Here is a 27499-nt window from a genome sequence, read left to right as displayed (position 1 = left end):
AAACGAAAGGCCATTCAGCAGTGTTCTGGTCGGCACTGAAGCGGTTCAGCTCTTTTTTTTTTTTTTTTTTTTATCAACACTGTAGGATAGATGGACCTGTGTATTTTTTTTTTCCAACCTTACCAAGTATATTACGGAATTCATGTTTGAGAGTTTTTCTGTGTAGTGATAGAAGAGGATAAGTTTGTTATGATTCTCATCGGATTCTTGAGCCACAATCTGTTTAGCGCTGGCTAAACAAAAGTGCATGAAGGCAAAGTTTCAGGCCAGATTCCTCTTCAAAGATTGCCAGGGCTGACGTCGTCAGAGCGCGCCAGTTCTTACTGCAAACCAACATGGCTATATACAGGGAAGCCACAGCCGAAAGCAAGGGATCGTCACTGGAGAGGTGAGTAATAGCGCTGATTGCTACGGCCACCCGTTGCAGCTGGCGGATGGAAGCAGGGAGGACGCGGCCACTAGCTGAGGATAGTCAGAGGATCGGGGAAAGGTGAGTAACACAGTTTTGTGTGGCATTTGTGGGCCCTTGGTGCAGATGCAATGGGGGCACATTTCTTTATGTTATATTTAATCAGCAGTTTAGAGCAGGAAATTAACAATAGCCATTAGTTATAATTTTGCAGTGTATTGTGTCATTTCTTTCACAACCGCATTGATATTTCAAAGACTTTAAACCATTAACCAAATGTAAGAAAAAATAATGTCAGTTTTCTATAAGGTACGTTCTCGCATATTATAGCAAGGTGAGAGTTCACTGTACTTGCATGTCCTGCAGTGATCAAACTCTATTCCAACAATAATTTTAACAACTTAAAACGTTAAGTAAAAATATAGGTAATAGTGTTACTGGAACTGTATTACAAATTATGACGTTTATTGCCAGATAAAAATTACAATATTAGGTCACTGCTGCCAAGGGATGCAAAACAGCTGTCCAGATATTCATCAGTCACTTCTTCTAACCGCTCTGGCTTCCATTCTGGTTTCTGATCTTTGTCAATCAGCACTGTCAAGTTAAACACAACAAAAACAAATGACTTAGTTACCATATCATGAGAAAAGCTATTGTATTTAATGTTTTATACTGCAAAAGAATAAATGATTCGATGTGCCAAACTGTATTTCTGATTTATTTAGAGCCTTAGGCTCTAGTCGTATAACAGCTCCATGCAGGAGCCGTATATTTAGTGAGATCCTTTCCTGTGAGATCAGGAATGCCTTACCAATAGACTATGTTGGCAAAGGTTTTCATGATCTCATGGATGGGATTCAGTCCCAGCCTTAGCTCTAAATATGTGGCTCCTGCATGGAGCTCTATTATGGCTGTATGTCTGGAGCCTTTACTATGTTCACACTGAGTTTTTTGACGCGGAAACCGCGCAGCAAAACTCATCAAAAACAGCTCTAAAATGCCTCCCATTGATTTCAATGGGAGGCGGAGGCGGAAAATGCAGCGAAAAACGCGTGCAGGGAGAGGAAAATCTGCCTCAAACTTCCAAACAGAATATTGAGGCAGAAATTCCGCCTGCAAAAAACTCAGTGTGAACATAGCCTTATACTGGAGGAAAAGGATTTGTCTGTCAGTAAGTTGTATTTAAAAAAAAAAAAAAAACAACAGCAACAAATGAATTAGGAGGGATAAGTGGGGATTATGGACATCCCTTTTGCCTGGGTAGTGACAGGATAGATGACTGGACCGGGCTGGATCTCATGTGACCAAGCAACATGGGGGTAGATTTTCAATCCCCCAGTGGTAAAGTTATAATCCTTCCCCGGTGAGAAGGTGGTCATTGACTTATTACCCATGTGACCCTTGATTGAGGGTTACAACAGGTGGCATGTAGGCGGCAGGCAATAAATAAAGACGTTTGAATAAATACAGAGCCAAAAATAAATCTACAATGCATTCGGGAATTCTTCAGACCCTTTTTCACATTTTGTTAGGTTGGGGGCTTATTACCCATGTGACCCTTGATTGAGGCCATGTGCTAAAATAAATAAAATTCGCGTTTTTCCCCATCATTCTGCACTCAATACCCCATAATGACAAAGTGAAAACAGAACGTTAGTAATCTTTGCTAATTTATTGAAAAATAAAAAATAAAATATTGCATTGACATAACTATTCAGACCCTTTACTCAGTACTTAGTTGAAGCACCTTTGCCAGCGATAACAGCCTCCAGTCTTCTTGGGTATGATGTCACAAGGTTTGCACACCTGGATTTGGGGATTTTGTGCCATTCTTTTCTGTAGATCCTCTCAAGCTCTGTCAGGTTGGATGGGGACCGTTGATGGACAGACAGTTTCAGGTCTCTCTAGAAATGTTCGATTTGTTTCAAGTCAGGGCTCTGGATGGGCCACTCAAGGACATTCACAGAGTTGTCCCTAATTCACTCCTGTGTTGTCTCGGCTATGTGCTTACGGTCATTATTGTAACGTCCGTGGTCACTGACCACGAACTCCTCCCATCCTGTTGACGCCCTTCTCTCCAGAGACGTCTGCACATGCGGCCGTTCTGTTCCGCAGTGACCACTAGGTTGCGTTCGCGAGCTCAGTCCAGCCTTAAGGAGCCAGAGCGCAAACATGTGTGAGATTGAGCTGATTGCTCCCAGATCACCCTGGACTATAAGAAGGGCTCTACCCCTCCCTGCATTGCCTGAGCTTTGTTGTCGTTACCTAAGTTTGTCTCTGCAAATGGTCCCCTAAGTATCTCCAGTTCCCAGTGTTCCCCATTCCTGCTACCTGTAACCTGTATCCCGTGTTATCCTGGTCCGAGTACCGTATTCAGTTGGAGTCGTGCTGTGCTGAGTACCTAGTCTGTCCTGCTTCACCACGCCTGGTGCCTGCCTGCTGCCTAATCCCATCCAAGCCTGTCTTGCTACTGTCTGAAGCTACCACAGGTACACCGAAACAAACTATAGACTTTGACCTGTGTCCTGATGGCCAGTTCCCATACCATTAAGGCGGTACGGGCTCAGTGGGTCCACACAGCCTTCATGACAATTATCTTGTTTGAAGGGGAAGCACTCTGGATCAGGTATTCATTAAGAATATCTCTGTACTTTGCTCCATCCATCTTTACTTTCGACTTTCGAATGCATTGTAGACCCCAGATCAGATGCCAGGATAAATACAGACCCCTGAATAAATACAGACATTAGACCTGACCCCAATATAAATACAAAACACAAACCAGACCCCAAAATAAATACAAACCCTAGAATAAATACTGACCCCCTTACCAGAGCCCCTAAACTAATGCAATCCTCAAACATATAACACTTGCACACAGTATAGCTTACTCTCACCTTCTTTGTGGAATCTTGCTGCTCCACCCCCCCTCCCCGGCATTAGGACCAGAACAGATATGGTCATGTGGTTATATCTGTACAGCTATTGCACACATATGTGCCTTCAGGGATCATTGCAATTTTCAGGTTGTTTTTTTTTGCCATGATCTCTTCGAAGCAATATGACAGAACCAAGATATGTATCAAATATCGAAGGGTCTATTCACAATTCATGGTCAACTCGTGTTTTTTTTTTTGCCGTGAGTTTTGCTAAATTGCCAGCCCCTGAAGTTAGGGTAGAGCTCCAACTCGCCCTGCCTTATGGACGTTGGTTCCCTGATTATAAGAATATATTTATTTATTATAACACCTATGAAACTCTATACAAGCTAGTGGCTAGCGGTACTAATAGTTGAAGTTCGTTATCATACTTTTGCACTGTGAAGTGCAGAATGTCTTTTTACATTTTATTCTTATTTTTATGAATATATTTTTATTATGTTATATCATCAGAACATTTTTTTGCCCTTTTTTTTTTATCAACTGGAACTGTAAAGGATCTGCTAGACACAGCTTCTGTGTCAACGCCCATAGGTAATCAGTCTGCTCCTGCTTCTATGTCTGTGAGACTGACTCCATCTTCCACCACCCAGGATGGCAGGCTTAGGAGTGGGAGAGCCTATCACAGCCTGGCCAGACGGAGCTAGCTCCCGCCCTCTATTTATACCTGCCTTTCCTGTTCCTCCTTTGCTTGTGATTCTTCTCTGCTGGTTTCCTGGCCCTACTGCAGCTTCTTGAACTACTGACCCTCTGCTTGTAATTGACCTTGGCTTTACTGACCACTCTTCTGCTCTGCATTTTTGCACCTCGCTCATCTCCTGGTTTGACTCGGCTCGTTCACCTTGCTTGCTGCTCACGGTGTTCCCGTGGGCAACTTCCCCATTTCCCCGGCTTCTTTGTACCCTTGTCTGTTTGTCTGTCGTGCACCTATTGAGTGTAGGGACCGTCGCCCAGTTGTACCCCGTCGCCTAGGGCGGGTCGTTGCAAGTAGGCAGGGACTGAGTGGCGGGTAGATTAGGGCTCACCTGTCTATTTCCCTACCCCGACATTACATAATCACAAGCCCATATACCTAGTCTACCCAGGTCCCTGACTCTACTATGGACCCCCTTGAGTCCCTGGCTCAGCAAATGCGGGGCCTCTCCCTACAGATCCAGGCCCTGGCTCAGAGGGACAACCAGCCTGATGCTACCCTGGTAGTGCCCCTCACCTCACCTCTTGAACCCCACCTCAAGTTGCCTGACCGGTTCTCAGGGGACCGGAAGACTTTTTTCTCCTTTCGGGAAAGTTGTAGGCTCTATTTTCGCTTAAAGCCTCACTCCTCTGGTTCTGAGAGCCAACGGGTGGGTATAATTATGTCCCGGCTCCAGGACGGGCCCCAAGAATGGGCCTTCTCCTTGGCTCCTGACGCCCCTGAACTTTCCTCCGTTGATCTTTTCTTTTCTGCTCTCGGGCTCATTTATGACGAGACTGACAAGACTGCCTTTGCTGAGAGTAAGCTGGTGACCTTACGTCAGGGTAAGAGACCTGTTGAGGAGTATTGTTCTGACTGTAGGAAGTGGTGTGTAGCTTCTCGGTGGAATGACACTGCCTTAAGGTGCCAGTTTAGATTGGGTCTGTCGAACGCCCTGAAAGACCTGCTAGTTAGCTATCCCTCTTCTGACTCCCTAGATCAGGTTATGGCTTTAGCGGTACGACTTGACCGACGTCTCAGGGAACGACGACTTGAACGTCTTGATGTTTTCTCCTCTGACTCTCCCATGATGCCTCCCGAGGTTCCGTTGCTTCGTTCTTCCACGGAAGACTCGGAGGTACCTATGCAACTCGGGGCCTCCGTGTCCCCCCAACAACGTAGAGAGTTCCGCAGGAAGAATGGTCTCTGCTTCTAGTGTGGGGATGACAAGCATCAAGTGAACAAATGTCCTAGGCGTAAGAATAAGCAGTCGGAGGAACTTCCGCGCCTAAGTGACCATCGGGGAGGTCACTTGGGCGCACAGGTATTTCCCGTAAATATGAAAGATAATAAAATCTTGCTTCCCTTTCAGGTCTCTTTTGGTGGTAGGTCTGCTTCCGGCAGTGCCTTCGTGGATTCAGGGTCTTCTGCTAATATTATGTCTGTGGAATTTGCTATGTCTCTAGCTATGCCATTGATTGATTTGCCTAAACCTGTCCCGGTAGTGGGTATCGACTCCACTCCTCTTGCTAATGGTTATTTTACACAGCATACCCCTGTTTTTGAACTCCTTGTTGGCTCCATGCATTTGGAGCAGTGCTCTGTACTGGTGATGAAGGGGTTATCGTCCGAATTGGTTTTAGGCCTTCCCTGGTTGCAGTTGCATAATCCCATGTTTGACTGGAATACTGGGGATCTTACCAAATGAGGTAATGAATGCATGACGTCATGTTTTTCTGTTAATTCTATTTCTCCCCCTGAGGAGGTGAACACTCTACCTGAGTTTGTTCAGGACTTCGCTGATGTTTTCTCTAAAGAGGCCTCCAAAGTGTTACCTCCTCATAGAGAATACGATTGTGCAATTGATTTGGTACCAGGAGCTAAGCTCCCTAAGGGTAGGATATTTAATCTCTCTTGTCCCGAACGTGAAGCCATGAGAGAGCATATCCAGGAATGCCTGGCCAAGGGTTACATTCGCCCCTCTACTTCTCTGGTAGGTGCTGGCTTCTTCTTCATAGGGAAGAAGGATGGTGGTCTTAGGCCATGCATTGACTACCGAAACTTGAATAAGGTCACTGTAAGGAACCAGTATCCCCTTCCTTTGATTCCTGATCTCTTCAATCAGGTTCAGGGGGCCCAATGGTTCTCTGAGTTTGATCTACGGCGGGCTTATAACCTTATCCGATTCAAAGAGGGGGATGAGTGGAAGACTGCGTTTAACACGCCCGAAGGTCATTTCGAATACCTTGTCATGCCCTTTGGGTTGTGTAATGCTCCCGCGGTCTTCCAGAATTTCATAAATGAGATTTTAAGAGACTACCTGGGGGTATTTCTTGTAGTGTACCTTGGTGACATACTTGTGTTTTCCAAGGACTGGTCCTCCCACATTGAGCATGTCAGGAAGGTGCTCCAGGCCCTTCGGGAAAACAAACTGTTTGCTAAGACCGAAAAATGTGTGTTTGGGGTGCAGGAGATACCATTGTTGGGTCAAATCCTCACTCCTCATGAATTCCGCATGGACCCCGCCAAGGTCCAGGCTGTGGCGGAATGGGTCCAACCTGCCTCCCTGAAGGCGTTACAGTGCTTCCTGGGGTTCGCTAATTATTATAGGAGATTTATTGCTAGCTTCTCGGTCATCGCTAAGCCTCTTACGGATCTCACTCGCAAAGGTGCTGATCCCCTCCACTGGTCTCCTGAGGCTGTCCAGGCTTTTGAGGTCCTTAAGAAGTGCTTTATCTCGGCCCCTGTGCTGGTTCAGCCCAACCAAATGGAGCCATTTATCGTGGAGGTTGACGCGTCCGAGGTGGGAGTGGGGGCTGTCTTGTCCCAGGGTACCAGGTCCCTCACCCATCTCCGTCCCCGTGCCTACTTCTCCAGGAAGTTTTCGCCCACTGAGAGTAACTATGATATTGGCAACCGCAAACTCTTAGCCATTAAATGGGCATTTGAAGAGTGGCGCCACTTCCTGGAGGGGGCTAGGCACCAGGTAACGGTCCTTACCGACCACAAGAATCTGGTTTTCCTAGAATCTGCCCGGAGGCTAAACCCGAGACAAGCTCGATGGGCGTTATTTTTTACCAGATTCAACTTTTTGGTCACCTATAGGGCTGGGTCTAAAAATATTAAGGCTGATGCACTGTCGCGTAGCTTCATGGCCAGCCCTCCTTCGGAGGAAGATCCTGCTTGTGTTTTGCCTCCAGGTATAATCATTTCCTCTATTGATTCTGATTTAGTCTCTGAAATTGCGGCTGATCAAGGTTCAGCTCCCGGGAACCTTCCTGAGAACAAGCTGTTTGTTCCCCTGCAATTCCGGCTAAGGGTACTTAGGGAAAATCATGACTCCGCACTATCTGGCCATCCAGGCATCCTGGGTACCAAGCACCTCATTGCCAGAAACTATTGGTGGCCTGGGTTGCCTAAAGACGTTAAGGCCTACGTCGCCGCTTGTGAAGTTTGTGCTAGGTCCAAGACTCCCAGGTCCTGACCAGTGGGCTTACTATGTTCTTTGCCCATTCCCCAGAGACCTTGGACCCATATCTCCATGGATTTTATCACCGATTTGCCTCCATCTCAAGGCAAGTCGGTGGTGTGGGTTGTAGTAGAACGCTTCAGTAAGATGTGCCACTTTGTGCCCCTCAAGAAACTACCCAATGCTAAGACGTTAGCTACATTGTTTGTCAAACACATCCTGCGTCTCCACGGGGTCCCTGCCAATATTGTTTCTGATAGAGGGGTACACTTTGTTTCATTGTTTTGGAGAGCCTTCTGTAAAAAGTTGGAGATTGATCTGTCCTTCTCCTCTGCCTTCCATCCTGAAACTAATGGCCAAACTGAGAGGACTAATCAGTCTCTAGAACAATATCTAAGGTGCTTTATCTCTGACTGTCAATATGATTGGGTCTCATTCATTCCCCTCGCCAAATTTTCCCTTAATAACCGGGTCAGTAACTCGTCAGGGGTCTCCCCCTTTTTCTGTAATTTTGGGTTTAATCCACGGTTCTCCTCCGTTTCACCTGGTAGTTCCAACAATCCCGAGGTAAAGATAGTTCATCGGGAACTGTGCACAATCTGGGCCCAGGTTCAGAAGAACCTAGAGGCGTCCCAGAGCATACAAAAGACTCAGGTAGATAGAAGACGTTCTGCTAACCCCTTGTTTGTGGTCGGGGATCTGGTGTGGCTATCGTCAAAAAATTTGCGCCTTAAAGTCCCGTCCAAGTTTGCTCCCCGGTTTATAGGGCCGTACAAGATCATTGAAGTCCTCAACCCTGTCTCCTTCCGACTGGAGTTGCCCCCGTCTTTTCGAGTACACGACGTGTTTCATGCCTCCCTCCTTAAACGCTGCTCCCTGTCCTTGGCTCCCTCGAGGAAACCTCCGGTCCCTGTTCTCACCCCTGAGGGGGTAGAATTAGAGGTGGCCAAGATTGTGGACAGCAGGATTGTCCAAGGCTCCCTCCAGTACCTGGTCCATTGGAAAGGATACAGGCCTGAGGAGAGGACTTGGGTACCCACACGGGATGTTCACGCTGGGGTATTGGTCAGGAGGTTCCACCTTCGTTTCCCCAATAAACCAGGTCCACCTAGAAAGGGTCCGGTGGCCCCTCATAAAAGGGGGGGTACTGTAAAGGATCTGCCAGACACAGCTTCTGTGTCAACGCCAATAGGTAATCAGTCTGCACCTGCTTTTATGTCTGTGAGACTGACTCCATCTTCCACCACCCAGGATGGCAGGCTTAGGAGTGGGAGAGCCTATCACAGCCTGGCCAGATGGAGCTAGCTCCCGCCCTGTCTATTTATACCTGCCTTTCCTGTTCCTCCTTTGCTTGTGATTCTTCTCTGCTGGCTTCCTGGCCCTGATGCAGCTTCTTGAACTACTGACCCTCTGCTTGTATTTGACCTTAGCTTTACTGACCATTCTGCTCTGCGTTTTTGTACCTCGCTCATCTCCTGGTTTGACTCGGCTCGTTCACCTCGCTTGTTGCTCACGGTGTTCCCGTGGGCAACTTCCCCATTTCCCCGGCTTTTTTGTACCCTTGTCTGTTTGTCTGTCATGCACCTATTGAGTGTAGGGACCGTCGCCCAGTTGTACCCCGTCGCCTAGGGCGGGTCATTGCAAGTAGGCAGGGACTGAGTGGCGGGTAGATTAGGGCTCACCTGTCTGTCTCCCTACCCCGACATTACAGGAACCATGATTATTTTACAATGGTAAATATTTTTCTTTATTGCTTTTCAGTATGTATACGATCTTTACCCCTCTGATTTTGTCCAGTATGATGAGTATACAGTTTAATCCCGTATGTCAGTATGCATTTTTAATTCCCCTAAACAAAATATTTATTTAATTTCACTATTGCTTTTTTATTGTGTTTTCTATTGTAATAAGTATTTAAGTGGCAGATTATATTTAGTGCATATTTTCTTAAGATGTATTTGTTTATATTTGTCAATGTGGTCTCAGACTGTATACAGTTCAGAAAATATACACTCCTCAACATTAAAAATTGCACCAAGAAGGAAGAGTTTTGGAATTGTGGAAATCACAGGATCGATAGACAGGTTATGAATATTCAAATGATAAAAAAATGGAAACAAAATATTCCAAACATCTTGATTTATTCAGTATCGAGTATGAGCGCCACACGCAGAAATGCACACACTTATACGTCTTGGCATGCTATCAATGAGGTTATTATTGGTTGTCTGAGGAATGTTATGCCACTCTGAATGCACTTGGGCATGCAAATCATCAAGATTGGCTGCTGGCAGCTCCCTTGGCAGTTGTCGACCAATGACGTCCCAGATGTCCTCGAAGAGATACAAGTTATGGAGACGCTGCAGGCCATGGTAGCACGTTTAGGCCACGCAGGCTGCTCACAGTAGCACGAGCAACACGCGGCCTGGCGTTGTCCTGTTGAAAAACGGCTTTTGAAAAACGGCTTTTGGGACACCTTGGAGAAATGGCCGTACTACCGGTTCAGTGAGCAAATCAATGTAACACCGAGCTGTTAGTGTACCTGAAATCAAGACTAGAGGGGTCCGGGTACCGTACATTATGCCACCCCACGCTATCATCCGGGGAGTAGGACCGGTGTTATGTTCCCTTGTGAAAGCCTCTTCATGGTGTTGTCCATGTGGTCTCCAGACCATTCTCCGGCCATCGTCTGAGACAAAAGCGTGACTCATCGCTGAAGAGGATAGATCTCCATTCCAGCCTCCATTGCCGTCTTGCTGTGCACCATGATAGCCTTTAAGAGCGGTGGCGTGTGGTCAATGGAATACCTGTAGCTGGACGTCTGACTCGTAGCCCTATGTCGTGCAAACGCCTTCCGATGGTTTGTGTCGACACAGGTTGCCACTCTAGGCTTGGGATGTGATGTCCAATTTCACTCGCAGTACAGAATGGATCACTGCGCGCCATTCTTCCAATTAGACGATCATGAAGAGGTTTGCCTCTGCGCACCTCTCGCTGTTCATTCCCGTTTGTTGTTGTTCCCACAACCTTAGTGACATGCAACGTTGAACGTTATTTTGACATCTCGGTATAGGCGCATATCGATCTGCTAGAGTGATAAAACAAGATCTCTCAGTTTAAGGATTCTGTCCCTCTCCGCTTGGAACAAGTGGCAATAACTGGCACGTCGATGAACAGGAGGCATCGCACAATCATCCCACACCACTTGATCCGATTTTTGAGGTTTCATGTGGCTTAAAATTTTTGCTTTTAATCTGGCTTTTATGCCGCTACCACATGCCACAGATTGGAGTTCGGTGTTTGAAAATATGATTATTTGCCAATATTATCTCACGGTTTGCCCTTCTTGGTGTTGCCATTTCAATGCTGAGGATTGTATGTCAATATTGATGATGAAATTAAAGGCAAAAAAACTGATTGTTTGCCCTGGTGCAGGCCAAATTACGATTCCTCTGTCTCCAGGTTGGATCGATAATAAAGTAAAAATGATGTGGTCCAAGGAATTTATTTGTATAGATAAAACAATGCGTTTTGAGGCCGGACCGTCCTCTTCATCAGGAAAAATACAAGTGATACATTAGTATAGACAGCATGCTTTATATATGGGGCTAGGGCTGGGAATGGTCAGAGACTGTCGAGTAGGGGTTGAAGGTCACAGTCATTGCGGCCAATAATGCATAGATGAAACGTTAACATGGAGCGTTATCACACAGCTTTATATTGTTAAAATCAGTTGTTTATTATATTTATTATAAATGCATAACAGTGAAATTGAGATGCAACAAGTGCAAAGATTAAAAAGGAAGTCTAACCGCACATCCGCCTTTTTGGCCCCCGGACTATTTGTGTTAGGGAAAAAAACAAAATCGTGCTTAAGATAATTCTATCGCACCTACTTTAAAGCGCATTGTACTGGTGCCGATATTTATCTCCCAGATAATAGAACTACGTGGTACTCAACTTAATCAGTATGGCCAGGAAAGGAAACAGCGACCGTTACAATTGATCAGTAGTTGGTTGCCAGGGTAACCTGACGCTCTAAAACTGCGGGGGCCTGGAAGGCTCAATTACTTACCGCAGAGTTATCGTGTTGTAAAGACTGGGAAGAATAGTCATCAGTGGCGTGTTCTTATGTGGAAGATTGCAGAGGGTGAGCATAATTACTTATTGTATATGCAATGCACAATGTATATAACATGCGAAAAGGTGAATAATACATAATAAAAAACAATAAAAAATACTAGTATGAAATAAAAATGCCGGAAAAAGCAATTGAGGTTTTATAAAAAAATCATATGAACTAAAATACCGAGTAGGATGAAATGAAACTCCAAGAACATGTCTCGATACAAAAGGTATATAAACGTATATCGATTTTTTTTTGAGGTAATGCAAATATTTAGAACTCGAGGTAGGGTCATTTAGGTGATAAATAATATATGGGTATTATATTGTATCCAAACTGTTCAAGAATAGTATTTCCTATGAAATGCATTTTAACCTGTTGAGTTCTGTAGATAAACATCAATGTGTATCAAAAATTGTTTGAGAGTATTTTCACTTTTAGATGAGAACTTCTGTGACTTAGTTGAGACCTAATGGTACAAGTGTGTTTAATTTGTTAATCCAAAAGACCTCACGTTTACAGAGTGAGTTAAAGCGGTCTGGTTGATTTTCTTCCCTTTCATCAATTGGTGTAAAGGTAAAACATTTGAAGTTACCATCGTGCATAAGAGTGCAATTGGTTAATAATGATGATGATGACAGTATTGCATTGGGTGCCTAAATCTTCCTAGGTAGCAGCACAAGTTGCATACACACTCACAAAAGCTGGGAAAACAATAGAACGAAGCCTTTACCCCTCTGCTAGTGGATAGGCATGGACCTCTCCTTTGGAAATATTCTTTACATTCTATTTAACAGCCCCATAGTGAAAAAAAAACAAGTTGCAGATTTGTAACTCAATATACATTAGTAAGGCTCTGTTCACATCTGCGTTGGGGTCCCGTTCTGACGTTCCGTCGGAGGTTTCCGTCAGAACGGGACCCTGAACAGACACAAACTGACACCGACGGACACCAGAGGTTTCCGTCTCCATCACCATTGATTTCAATGGTGACGGAGCCGGTGCCTGTGGTCTCCGTTTGCCTCTTTTGTGCACTGGACCCGTCGTTTTGCAGGAAGCAATAGCATAGTCGACTACTCTATTGCTTCCGGAAAAACGACTTATCCGGTGCACAGAAGAGACAAACGGAAACCACGGGCTCCGGATCCATCACCATTAAAATCAATGTGTCATTGTGTCTGCTCAGGGTCTTGTTCTGATGGAAAGCCCCAACGGAAAGTCAGAACGGGAGTTGTTTGTCTTGATCAATGCTGTATGTTAAACTTTATTTAATATAACTCAGAGAGCCCCACCAAAAAATAATGAGTGAGGGCCTGTTCACATCACCCTCTGGTTTGTTTTTTTAACGGAAACAGTAGCGTAGTCGACTACGCTATTGTTTCCGTGAAAAAAAATAAACTTTAAGGAACGGAAACAAATGGAAACCAACAGCAACGGAAACATTACCATTGAAATGAATGGAAATGCAAACGGAAGCTATAGTTTCCAATAGGCCTTCCTCTGACGGAATGGCTGAACGGAAACTCCAAATGAAACATGACTGTGATATGAACAGGCCCTGACTTTTCTTGCAGCCAATATCTGACTGGAATGTTTATTTGTTTTCAAAGTTCAAAGGTATCCTCAGCAAATCAATATTCTCTGCTTAATGCTCACATAATAATAATGCGATATAGAAAAGGTCAGTTAACCTGTTAGTGACGGACAATACGCTTTTTCATGGCGGTCACTAACAGGCTTTATTCTGATGCAGTATAAAGCAGCGCTGCTGGGAGCAGTTAAAGCTCCCTGCTCTCAGCTACTGGAGGTAGCCGAGGGCATGCAGCAGACCTGCTCGAGCGGATGGGATCGAAATAAACATCGATACCATCTGTTTCACCCCTCAGATGCGGCTGTCAATAGCGACCACTGCATCTCAGTGGTTTTAGATGCCTGTAAGTTTTACACTGACAGGCATAATACACTGCAATACAGAAGTATTGCAGTGTATTATAAATGCAATCAAATGATCGCATAGTGAAGTTAAAAAAAAAGTTGAATAAAGTTAATAATAAATAAATAAAAATCCCAAGTAAAAAAAAAATTAAATACACACTTTTCCCCTTACAAAATACTTCATTATGAAATAATAAAAAAAAGTTAAACATATTTGGTATCGCCACATCAGTAACAACCAAAACGATAAAACAATTACATTATTTAACCTGACGGCAAACGCCGTAAAAAAATAAAATAAAAGACAATGCCAGAATGTAAAAGTAGTAAAACATAAGAAAACTATATAAATTTGGTATCGTGGCAATTGTAACGACCCGCTGAATAAAGTTATTATGTTATTTAAACCACGTGGTAAACTGTGTAAATATTTAGGACGCAAAAATGTTTGGCCAAATTTCTGGGGGTTTTTTTCTATTCCCCCCCAAAAAAAGTTAATAAAAGTTATTCATTAAATTATATGCACACCAAAATGGTGCTATTACAAATACATCTAGTCCTGCAAAAAACATGTCCTTAAACAGCTATGTCGATGCAAAAATAAAAACGATTTAGCTCTGTGAACGCGACGATGGAAAAACTTAAGTTAAGATGGCCATAGATGTAAATATTATCAGAATAATTTTACAATAATGATGATGATTTTGTCTGTAGTACTAAAAAATTTCAGGTCTGACCAATCTGTTCTAATGGTTGCAACGCTTATTGTTAAAGCTTCAACATTATTCTCAATCCCTAGTGGTAAACAATAAAATCTTATCATTTACTACTGTACCATCGAAATGTACCATTGTGGAGCAATGCAAATGTAGAATTTTTCCCACAATACAAAAAATTATCCATTGGGAGAAAGTTGTTCATATTAAAGGAAATGTCTCTTGACGTATGCCCTTTTACCGGCAGAACAATTGTCATTTCAGGGGAACAAGATCTTTTTATCTGTAACCAGCTTTAATTATCAACAATAGACTTACCTGCTCTTACACCTTCATAAAAATCATGTCCTCTCTGAAAAGAGAAAAAGAAAAACATGTTTTATTTAAAACAACGCATGCCTGTCATGAAAGTGTGATTTGTTTTGTGTTTAACTAGATTACTTATTCTTCAATTAGCTTTAGCATATGTCAAAGAAATTCCCAAGATTTTCCACAAGCTCTGCTTATTTGTTTTCTGGTGCGTTTTTGGATTTCAACTAAAAACTTAAGGCCAAGAGTCATGAGTCTCTTGAAAAAAAAACTCTTAGGCCGCATGTACACGAACGTGCTTTTGCGGCCGCAATTCCCCCAAAAATCCAAGGGAGAATTGCGGCCCCATTAATTTCTATGGGCCCATGCACATGACCGTGGTTTCCACGGTCCATGCATGGCCCAGGAGCCTGGTCCACCGAAAGAACGGACATGTCTTATTACGACCGTGTTCTGCGATCCAAGCTCATAGAAAATAATGGACGCGGCCATGTGCACGGCCCGCGATTTGCGGGCGGGCTCGCTGGTGACACTCCATGGCTGGCCGACCCGAAAATCACCGCCATGCACATGGCTACGTGTGCATGAGGCCTTAGAGAAAAACGTTATGGACCTCATGTAAGAAAACTAGATTTGGGAGCCAAGTGGCTGGCAATACTAATAGACGCACTCGTTCATGAACACAACAGTGAGGAATCGCTGCAAGGTGGCACCAGTTAGGTTATCAGCTTGCTCTAAACACTACGTCAAAAAATTCTGCGGTTTTATTGAAGTCACTTGATCTAGGAATGCAGATTGACAACACTGGATTTAGGTTAAGAGGTGTGGCCATGATGATAAAGGGGGTGGGGGGTGGAGCATACATCTAAAATACTTTGTGTTGCATATGTTTCTATGATTGAAGCTCCTAAATAGCAGCTAGCCATTATTGTTGATATGGCAGAGCTAGGTCCTACCTCCAATACCAATGTTAGCCTGCAGATCATAAGACGAATGGGTGCCTCATATGCAAGAGATCGATCTTTAAGCCAATTGTGCACTTGGATGTAAAGAAGTTGTAAACTATAAGATGCTTTCACTTTTCCATAGAAGCTATTTTCACTATAATGGCACAGAATTACCTGTACAGGATGTATCCATGGGAAATAATAGTAGAAGCAGCCAAAAATATATTTCATGGGAAAGAGTGGGAGTAAAAAAGGAGTACACAAAGACTGCATGATATAGTTAAATGGGGCAACAACTAAATTTGTAACGTTAAAGGGTCTATCTGGTGATGGATCCCCAAAAAAATCCACACACAAGCTCTTTCGTCCTATTCTAGTAAAGTATCGATTATATAGTATTAAAGTTCATTCAGTGTCTTGTAAAGATTTTCTTACCATGCTTGCCTGGCTTAGTCTGTATTCCATAGTTAGAACCTCTTGCAGCGTTAAAGAAGATCCATTTTTCAGCTGTCTAAATGTTAGTTTCAAAGATGTTGGGGACATTTTTGAAAGTGTCTGTTAAAATAAAAATCATTAAAAAAATATATTTGCTTGTTGACAATAAAATTCATTACATGGCAACACAAAACATTGGCATAAGCATCAAATATTAACCCCTTAGTGTCTAAGCCTGTTTTGGCCTTCAGGACCAGCCCCATTTTTGAAAATCTGACATGTGTCACTTTATGTGGTAATATCTCCAGAATGCTTTTACCTATCCAAGCAATTCTGGGATTGTTTTCTCGTGACATGTTGTACTTTATGATACTGAAAAAATTTTGTCATTAAATTCAATATTTATTTGTAAGAAACGCCAAGATTTAGAGAAAATTAGCAAAAATTAGCATTTTTCTAAATTTTAATGTATTTACTTGTAAAACAGATAGTAATACCACACAAAATACATACTAGTTTATATTTCCCATAGGTCTACTTTATGTTTGCATCGTTTTTTGAACATTCTTTTATTTTTCTAGGACGTTACAACGCTTAGAACTTTAGCAGCAATTTCTCATATTTTCAAGAAAATTTCAAAAGGCTATTTTTTCAGGGACCAGTTCAGTTCTGAAATGGCTTTGAGGGCCTTATATATTAGAAAGTCACCATAAATCACCCCATTTTGAAAACTGCACCCCTCAAAGTATTCAAAACAGCATTCACAAAGTATTTTAGCCCTTTAGGCGTTTCACAGGAATTAAAGCAAAGTAGAGGTGAAATTTACAAATTTCATTTTTTTTCTTCAAAAATTCATTTGTAATAAATTTTTTCTGTACCACAGAAGGTTTTACCCAAGAAATGCAACTCAATATTTATTGCCCAGATTCTGCAGTTTTTAGAAATACCCCACATGTGGCCCTAGCGCGGTCATGGACTGAAACACAGGCCTCAGAAGCAAAGGAGCACCTAGTGGATTTTGGGCCTCTATTTTATTAGAATATATTTTAGGTACCATGTCAGGTGTGAGGAGGCCTTGTGCTGCCAAAACAGTGGAAACACCCCAAAAGTGACCCCATTTTGGAAACTATAACCCTCAAGGAATTTATCTATGGGTATAGTTAGCATTTTGAACCCACAGTTTTTTTGCTAAATTTATTTGAATTAGTATGTGAAGGTGAAAATCTACTTTTTTTGTGAAAAAATTAGGAAATTTTAAATTTTTACAAGGAATAAAGTAGAAAAAACACCCCAACATATGTAAAGCAATGTCTTCCGATTATAGCAATACCCCATATGTGGTAATAAATTGCTGTTTGGACCCACAGCAGGCCTCAGAAGAGAAGGAGCACCATTTGGATTTTGGATTTCTGATTTTGCTGGAATAGTTTTCAGTCCCGTGTCGCGTTTGCAATGCACTGGAGGGAAGAAAACCGTGGAAACCCCCCCAATAGTGACCCCATTTTGGAAACTATACCCCTCAAGGAATTTATCTATGGGTATAGTTAGCATTTTGAACCCACAGTTTTTTTGCTAAATTTATTTGAATTAGTATGTGAAGATGAAAATCTACTTTTTTTCTGAAAAAAGGTAGCCATTTTTAATTTTTACAAGGAATAAAGGAGAAAAAGCGCCCCAACATTTGTAAAACAATTTCTCCTGATTACGTAAATACCCCATATGTGGTAATAAACTACTGTTTGGACCCACACCGGGGCTTAGAAGGGAAGGAGCGCTATTTGGCTTTTGGAGCTCAAATTTAGCTGGAATGTTTTTGGGTGTCATGTCGAATTTGCAAAGCCCCTGAGAGACCGAAACAGTGGAAGCCCCCCAAAAGTAACCCCATTTGGGAAACTACACCACTTAAGGAATCTATCTAGGGGTATAGTGAGCATTTAGGCCCCACACGTCTTTTGCAGAATTTATTAGAATTAGGCCGTGAAAATTAATATCAACATTATTTCCACTAAAATGTTGCATTTTTTCAATTTCACAAAGGATAAAGAAGAAAATGCACCCCAACATTTGTAAAGCAATTTCTCCCGAGTACGGCAATACCCCACATGTGGTCATAAATGTTTTTTCATTAGAAAGTAATTAACCCTTTACGAACTGATTCATGTTTTGCTTTTTCGTTTTTCCTCCCCGCTTTCCAAGAGCCACTACTTTTTTATTTTTCTGTCAATAGAGCGGTGTGGGGGCTTATTTTTTGCGGGACGAGTTGTCGTTTTATTGGTACCATTTTTTGGTACGATGCCATATCGGTGGACATAAACGGCTGTTTGGGCACGCTGTAGGGCTCAGAAGGGAGGGACGCCATTTGGCTTTTGGAGCGCATATTTTGCTTGGTAGTAGCTCTGGCGTTTTGCTGGTATTTCAGTTTATAATGTGGGGGCACATGTAGGCTGGGCAGAGTACATCAGGGGCATAATAAGAGGGTATAATAATGGTTGTAAATAAATAATAACCCACAGATATGTGGCCAGTGTCGCACTGATAAATGGTGCCCGATCTTATCCACTTTTGGAACACTCTGCACATTTTGCATCGCCATAATCTGGGAGCCGGAACTTTTTTTATTTTTTCACCACCGGAGCCGTGTGAGGGCTTATTTGTTGCGGGACAATCTGTAATTTTCATTGGTACCATTTTGGGGTACATGCGATTTTGTTGATCACTTTTTATTCAATTTTTCGGCAAGCCAGGTGACCAAAAACCATCAATTCTGACAATGATTTTTATTTATTTTTGACGGCGTTTACCCTGGGCTATAAATGACTATTATACTTTATTCTGCGGGTCGGTACGATTACGGCGATACCAGATGTATATAGGTTTTTTTATGTTTTGCAGCGTTTGAGCAATAAAATCACTTATTTAGAAAATAAATGTATTTTCTGTGTCACCGTATTCTGAGAGCCGTAACTTTTTTATTTTTCAGTCAAAAAAGCTGTGTAAGGGCTTGTTTTTTGCGGGACGGGTTGTAGTTTGTATGGGTACTATTTTGGCGTACATGCGACTTTTTGATCACTTTTTATTACATATTTTGTGAGGGGTGGTGACCAAAAAATAGTGATTCTGGCATTGTTTTTCGTTTATTTTTTTTGCGGCGTTCACCGTGCGGGAAAAATAATATTATAGTTTTATAGTTGGGGTCGTTACGAACGCGGTGATACCAAATATGTGTACTTTTTTTTTACGTGTTCATTTTTTTTCCTATAATGAAAGACTTATTATAGGAAAAAAAGCAGTTCTTGTTTATGTCACTTATAACTTTTATTTTTACACTTTTTTTAAAACATTTTTATTCTTTTTTTTTACTTTTTTCACTTGTCCCACTAGGGGTTACTTAGACTTGCAGCTCTGATCGCTGCTGGAATACATTACACTACACACGTAGTGTAATGCATTTCAACTGTCATTGTGACGTGACAGTCACACTGACAGGAAGCCTACGACGACCACCCTCGGGGTGGTCCTCATAGGCTTCTGTACATGGCAACCCGGAAGCCATTGTCTGGCGTCCGGTTGCCATGGGTACCATCGCCAGCCCCCGTGATTTCACATGGGGGCTGCCGATCGGCGCTAAAGACCTTAATTGTGGCGTTCAAAATCGAGCGCCGCAATTAAGGGGTTAACTGCCGATATCAGCGGCGACAGGCCGCTGATCGGCAACGGGGAGAGCAGGGCTGACACCCTGCACAGTTAACCGCCGCTGCGGTGTAGCGCCGTGCGGCGGTTAACTGTCAAAGCACTGACGTAACTGTACGTCAAGGTGCGCGAACTTACTGCTCACCATGACGTACAGTTACGTCATGGTGCGTTAAGGGGTTAAAGCACAGGAAAATCTGAAATTTCAAGATAGCGACCGTGGCGTAGATATGTAGCTATGGGGGTCGACGCGGTCGCAAATACGCTGGGCCCGGCAGCAAGGGAGGGCCCACGACATCCAGTGTAACTGTAGTAACTGGGGCCTATGCAATAAACTACAAAACTACATAGGCCCCTGTTACAACAGTAACAGTAAGAAGCGTACGCAGGGGGGGGGGGGATTTCTAGTTGCCCGGGAACCCCCCCCCCCAGGGCTGGAAGGCTCTTGCATACTAGTGGTGTCGCTAGCACCGGGTGTTGGCCCGATGCCCCGGTCGACTGCCACATTCAATTTTATCTGCGTCCTCAGGATAAAAACGACATCCCTCAAAGTATTAAAAACAGTATTTAGGAATTGTGTTAACCCTTCATTCAAATATAAGCGGAAGTGAAATGTATGTATTCAATTGTAATCAATTATTTTCTCCAACACAGTAGGTGTTTTTTTTCTAAATAAACTTTTTTTTTCCACACAACATTTTAAATTAGAGTACAATTGATATACAGACTTCAAATAATAAGTAGTTCATCTTATCTAGTAATACTTAATTCATTCCCTTTCCTCCCTCCCTTCTCCTCTAACACCCTTCAGTCCCTGAGGTCTTCAGTATTTTACAACCCGGACATATGAAATTGGAAAGGTTTCAAGTTAGTTCTATCTTCCACTGAGTACATTTACTCAGTCTCACATCCATTTCCTATAAAACGTCTTTCTTTGTTTTTTTTAGCATATATTGATTCAATCATTACGAGCTTCCTTAGAGCATTTCCTAATTGGGCATATGTATGGTGAACTGAAGAAACTAATTACCTTCTTAGCTGCCAGTAATATCAAGTGTAAAATGTCATTATTATAATACAATTGTTTAATGTCTCCATATACAGTATTGTAACGCTGACGGCCGCTGACCACCGCCATTCTACCTCCCCTGGCGGCCGAACGCGTCCCTCATCCTCCCCGGGGACGCCGGTGTGTGTTGTTTCCTGCTCCCCGCTCCCGTAGGGGAGTTTCCCTAGCCTATCCCTGTACACCCTGGGATATTTAATCTGGCCTGCCCTCTCCTCCTGTGCCTGAGCAATGTTGTGTATTTTCTATGTTTGTCTTGCAAATGGTTCCTTAGTTGTATCCTGTTTCCTGTATGCCACATCCTGAATCCCGTTTCCCATATCCAGTATATGTGTCTAGTTCTAGTGCCTAAGTCGAGTATCCAAGACGACTTTACCATATGTGTCTGGTGCCCATGCCAAACCGAGTATCCGGGATGACTTCACCATCTGTGTCCGGTGCACGTGCCAAACCGAGTACCCGGGACGACTTCACCATCTGTCTCAGGTGCCCGTGCCAAACAGAGTGTCTGAGACGACTTCACCACCTGTGTTTGGTACCCTAGCCAAGTCCAGTGTCCGAGACGACTGCACTACTCCAGTCCGGTGTCCTAGCCAAGTCCAGTGTCCGAGATGACTGCACTACTCCAGTCCGGTGTCCTAGCCAAACTTCATTATCCTGCACAGGCTTGCTTCCCCCTGACGGTCTGGCATACACCTACTTCTGACCTACCAGGTACTTTATCATTACGGACTCTCACAGACTTTGTTGATCAGCAGCTGCTCTGTTTTCGCGGAGTGGCCGAGTGGGTCCACATACCTGCCAGTTGTTACAGTTTACTCAGGCCATGGATCCCGCTGGTCAACCCAAGACAGAGGTCCAGTTGATGCAAGCGGACATGCGTGACCTCTGTGCATAACAGGATCAGCTCCTACATGCAGTTAACTCAATTGTTACTTGTTTGGATATTCCTTCTGTGGCTGCTCCCTCTACTCCACCATCTGCTATCCCTACTGTCAGTTGTGGGTCTGGAATTTTGTTGCCTCTACCACCTCGTTACGATGGAGATGCAAAAACCTGCAGAGGCTTCATCAACTAGTGCAAGATCCACTTTAAATTTCACGCTCATCTTTTCCCCTCTGATGTAACCAAGATCGATTTCATTGTCTCCCTCCTCTCTCGCAAAGCCCTGGCATTGGCGAACCCTATCTGGGAACGTGAGGGTCCGGAATCTTCAGACTTACAATTGTTTCTGGAGACTTTTCGTATGGTATTCGAAAAACCGGGCCGAACGTCTTCTGCAGCTGCGACTCTTCTGACTCTCCGTCAAAGCGGAATCGATGGTAGGAGAATACACCATCCAGTTACGTATGTTAGCAGCAGAACTCGCCTGGAATAACAAATCTTTGGAGGCAACTTTTTGGCAAGGACTAGTTCCTCAAATAAAGGATGAGCTGGCGGCTCGTCACCTACCGTCCACCTGGGATTCCCTAATTCGGCTGGCAACACGGATCGACATGAGGATCCAAGAACGCGACCAGGAAGCTCGTCGGGAGAAAAGGTCCTAGAAACTGGTGCCCAGGTTCTAGAGACCCCTATTGCCTCCTCCGGTTGTGCCTCCTGAAGAGCCTATGCGGGTAGACAGACTCAGACTGTCTGACCAGGAGCAGCAGCACAGACATTCAGCAGGATTCTGTACTGTGGCCACGAGGGACATATTGTGCGTCAATGTCCACAGAAGCCGGGAAACTCCAGGACCTATGGTTGATAAGAGAGACAACCTGAGGTGGATCTACGTCAACTTCTAAATTCCCTACCAAATAATCTGTTCCCGTGACTATCTTCTCTGGTGAAGACTCGCATTCTATTCCCGCTTATCTGAACATTCTGGAGCGGCTGCAAATTTCATTCAACGGGCCTTAGTAGACCATCTCTACTTGGCCACAGTTTCTCTGGAGTGACCTCTGGCTTCTGCTTTCCATCACCAAACCTCTGAGGCTACAAGTAGAAGTTCTTCATTCAGAACAAATAGCTTTGTATGTCCTGCCAAAAGATATTAACCCCATCCTGCTGGGACTGCCTTGGACTAGCCAACACGCTCCTGTCCTCGACTGTAATTCCAGAGAGGTCCTCCAATGGGGTCCCAAATGTCTTCACCTCTGCCTGCCTCAGGTTCGTCCTGTTCTGTCCCCACTGCCTCACTCCCTGGACTGCCTCCACAGTATGACTGTTTTTAGCAAGAAGGAGGTAGAGGTCCTTCCTCCTTATCATCCCTATGATTGTCCTATAGAATTGTTCCCTGAAGCTTCAGCCCCTCGTGGACGGGTTTATCCTCTCTCTTTACCCGAAACCCAGGCCACGTCGGCTTTTGTCAAGGAGGACCTCGAGAGTGGGTTCATCAGTAAGTCTTCTTCAACAGCCAGAGTCGGATTCTTCTGCATTGAAAAGAAAGATGGATCACTTCGACCATGTATCTCTTACCGTGGTTTAAACCAAATCACGGTAAAAAAAAAAGGTACCCCTTGCTGCTAATCTCCGAGATCACCATCAGTGTTGGGTGCCCGTGCCAAACCGAGTGTCCGTGGTGACTTCACGATCTGTGTCCGGTGCCCGTACCAAGTCCAGTGTCCGAGATGACTGCACTACTGCAGTCTGGTGTCCTAGTGAAACGTCATTATTCTGCACAGGCCTGCTTCCCCCTGACTGTCTGGCATACACCCACATCTGACCTACCAGGTACTTTATTATTACTAACTCTCACAGACTCGGTCAGCAGCTGCTCCATTACGGAAGTGGCCCAGTGGGTCCACAAACCTGCCAGTTGTTACAAGTATAATCAGAATGCAGAATGTACAGCCAAGGGTTATTGTGAACATTTAATCTAACAATACTATTGACCAGATAGTCTGGCAGGAGACAGCAAATATTTTTCATAGGACATTGCCATAAATAGTGGAAATATTCAGCCTTCTATAGATCACAATTTGGACACTTGACTGTGTATCCTGATACATATGTATGTAATGGCAGATTAAAAGCATATGGAGTTTGATGCATAGTCTTCCATCCTAGCTCTCTCCAATTTTCGGAGCTTATTATCATTCAAATTTTTCTATAACCCTAAATGATTCTATCATATCTCCTCGGATATTTCTATCTTCAGGCTTTTGCCACAAGTTTTTATATAGTATTTTCAAAACTAGTTTTTAATGTATCTTTAAGTAAATATGAGTATATAGTAGAGATTTTTATCCTATTATATCCATAATATTACATTAACATAACAATTTTAAGTTGCCATAACTTTGAATTCTTTTGTTTTTCTGGGTCAATTCTTTAAAGGGTAACTAAACTTTCAAAAAAATTCTGACATGTCATAGTGACATGTCAGAAGTTTTGATCGGTGGGGGTGCGAGCGCTGACACTGAAAGCGCTTAGCCACTTCATTACTGATCAGCTTTTTTCGGAAAGCCGAGCAGTTGGTGTATGAGCTGATAGACTTTCTATTGAGTGTGTACACCGTTAAATCTGCTTTCCGAGAAAAGACTATCAGAAACGAAGCAGCTCAGTGCTGATCCAAGCGCTTCTGCCACTTCGTTTAAGCGACTGGTGGGGGTCTCAGTGCTCAGACTCCCACCGACCAAAACTTCTGACATGTCATTATGACGTGTCAGAAGTTTTCTAAAAGTTTAGTTATCTTTTAAAGAAACGTCTTATTTTCACATATGACAAAACTTGTGAGAGTGAAAGACCATATTTATTTTGTACTTCACTGAAATATATAAATTTTACGTCTTTTGTACGGTTTTGTGTCTCATGGTCTATCATATATTTAAACCAAGGATAATCAAAGATTCTCATATTAGTGTCTGAATAAATTGGTAAATTATATAAGTTGCAAATTATTTTCCAAGATATATTAGTGTCTCTAAAGGTCACCATCTTCAGATCTCAGACCTTTTTCTCAAAAGGTAGAGCTTCTAGTGGTATAGGTTGGGCATTCCTCGCTCCTTGATGTATCTAATTATACATGAAGTGTTATAATATCTAATATTAGGAAGACCAATATATCCCCTATAATTAGATTCATATAATACTTTAAGTCTTACTCTTGGTTTCCTGTTTCTCTATATAAACTTACAGTACAAAATAAATGTTCCAATATACGAACAGCTCTATGCTTGATCAAGAAGGGCAGAACTTGCATTGGATACATTATGCGTGCAAAGATTAACATTTTTAATAAATGGGTCCTACCTGAGATAGTCAGAGGGAGTTCATTCCATCTCGTTAGTTCATGTTTAATTTTGGTTATTACAGCACTATAATTGGAATCATATTTTATGTGGGTCCCTATTAATTTTTATCCCTTGTATTTAATCTGTTTAAGTGCTATATGCATGACTAGGTTTTTATCACAATCCAGATTAGCATCCCTAGCCAACATCAATTCTTCTGGTTGAGATTTATAAATTTTATACCCAGATATTTCACTGTAAGATAAGATAGTCATAATATTGTTCCTACCATCATCAATGTTATACAGGTACATCAACAGATCGTCGGCAAAGAGTGACAATTTAACCTCCCGATTTCTTTAATGCCATAAAATTTTTAAATATTCTTCATTTCAGTGCCAGTGGTTCAAAGGCAATGTTGAACAGGACGGTATACAGAGGGCACCCTTGTCTAGTACCCTTGCTTAGCTTGAACTGCTTTGATAATGAGCCCACTATACTTATTCTGGCCATCAGATCTTTATATAGCGCTCCCAGGAATTGCTCGAATACTCGAGCCCAATACCCTGGAGTACCACAGACAGCCAGTCCTAGGAAATTTTAATCGAACCCTTTTTCGGAATTAAAAGATATGATCACAGATTTTCTGCATTCTAGTGTCCTGGAACTGGCACAGTCAAGGACCGCCAGAGTTTTTCTCGATCTTTTTAGTTCCAGATCTGTTTTAAGCAAAACCTGCTTGATCTTCTGATATCTCTGGCAGAAACAAGGAAAGCCTATTTGCAAGTATTTTTAAAAGCATCTTTATATCCTGATTTATGAGAAATCTTGGGCACTATGACTCCAATATCAGAGGGTCATTGTCCTTCTTAGGAACAACCACAATATATGCCATATTTGCAAAGGTAATAATCTTTAAAAACTCCACCAAATATCTATCTGGGGCATTTCCCATAGGGAATGCCTGTATTTCTTCAACCACTTAATTTATTGTTAATGGTGATCAGATTATTGTTAATTGATTTTCTTGCAGTTTTGGTATAGATAGATTATCCAAAAATTTAGTTGTCTTTGCCCTGTCCGTGTTTTCTCCTTTGTATAGAAATGCATATCAATTAGAGAATGCTTAAAGAGGCTCTGTCACCAGATTTTGCAACCCCTATCTGCTATTGCAGCAGATAGGCGCTGCAATGTAGATTACAGTAACGTTTTTATTTTTTAAAAACGAGCATTTTTGGCCAAGTTATGACCATTTTTGTAGTTATGCAAATGAGGCTTGCAAAAGTCCAAGTGGGTGTGTTTAAAAGTAAAAGTCCAAGTGGGCGTGTATTAGGTGCGTACATCGGGGCGTTTTTAATACTTTTACTAGCTGGGCGCTCTGATGAGAAGTATCATCCACTTCTCTTCAGAACGCCCAGCTTCTGGCAGTGCAGACACAGCGTGTTCTCGAGAGATCACGCTGTGACGTCACTCACAGGTCCTGCATCGTGTCAGACGAGCGAGGACACCGGCACCAGAGGCTTCAGTTGATTCTGCAGCAGCATCAGCGTTTGCAGGTAAGTAGCTACATGGACTTACCTGCAAACGCCGATGCTGCTGCAGAATCAACTGAAGCCTCTGGTGCCGGTGTCCTCGCTCGTCTGACACGATGCAGGACCTGTGAGTGACGTCACAGCGTGATCTCTCGAGAACACGGCTGTGTCTGCACTGCCAGAAGCTGGGCGTTCTGAAGAGAAGTGGATGATACTTCTCATCAGAGCGCCCAGCTAGTTAAAGTATTAAAAACGCCCCGATGTACGCACCTAATACACGCCCACTTGGACTTTTACTTTTAAACACACCCACTTGGACTTTTGCAAGCCTCATTTGCATAACTACAAAAATGGTCATAACTTGGCCAAAAATGCTCGTTTTTTAAAAATAAAAACGTTACTGTAATCTACATTGCAGCGCCTATCTGCTGCAATAGCAGATAGGGGCTGCAAAATCTGGTGACAGAGCCTCTTTAAAGTATCCTATCTGGGTCTCTGATTTATTACCCTGTCTATATAAGTTACTTTCTCGTATGGATCTAGGTGAGTTTTCTACTTTCTCCAGCAAAATTGTCGTACAGCTGTTTTAGATTTTGCCATGCATTTTAATTTTCTACTGTGGGGAGATTTTTTTTATAACAAAGCAATACCTCATTGTATTCCTCCTGATTTTCTTATTAACTGACTAGAATTTGGTTTTTTAATAGCTGATACCTATGTCATTATACAGCCTCTCATTAGTTTTGCAGTTTCCTATCCTCTCTATGTTGTTTATTATACTGACAAACACAGCATGTGTTAACAGAAACACAACTCAATCTTTATAACCGTGATTCTGCAGTTTTTAGAAATATCCCATATGTGGCCCTAGTGTGCTACTTGAATGAATATTACACAATGCAACTAGCTATTGCAGCAATATATATGCGGTTTTTGTTCACTTTAAATTCAAATAGTATCACTGCCTGTATGAACGATTAAAAATTGAATTTTATTGAGGTGTGTCAAAACACTAAAACAAAGGCTAAATAGC

The 27499-nt window shown here is 42.9% G+C and overlaps 1 protein-coding gene across 1 annotated transcript in view; it reads right to left on the bottom strand.

Moving 5' to 3' along the window:
- Positions 1–853: 853 nt before the first annotated feature.
- Positions 854–27499, bottom strand: part of HIBCH (3-hydroxyisobutyryl-CoA hydrolase) — a 267813-nt gene continuing 241167 nt past the window's right edge. The window contains exons 12-14 of the mRNA XM_075829922.1: positions 15962–16081; positions 14589–14622; positions 854–1006 (exon numbers count right to left, since the gene is read on the bottom strand). Coding sequence (XP_075686037.1) covers positions 891–1006; positions 14589–14622; positions 15962–16081 — 270 coding nt within the window. The 3' untranslated portion in view covers positions 854–890. The remainder of the gene's footprint in view (positions 1007–14588; positions 14623–15961; positions 16082–27499) is intronic.

This window comes from Rhinoderma darwinii, chromosome 6, assembly GCF_050947455.1.
Source record: "Rhinoderma darwinii isolate aRhiDar2 chromosome 6, aRhiDar2.hap1, whole genome shotgun sequence".
Lineage (NCBI taxonomy): Eukaryota > Metazoa > Chordata > Amphibia > Anura > Rhinodermatidae > Rhinoderma > Rhinoderma darwinii.
The sequence above is the reverse complement of the archived record's forward strand: the minus strand, read 5'-3'. Positions and strand labels throughout refer to the sequence as shown.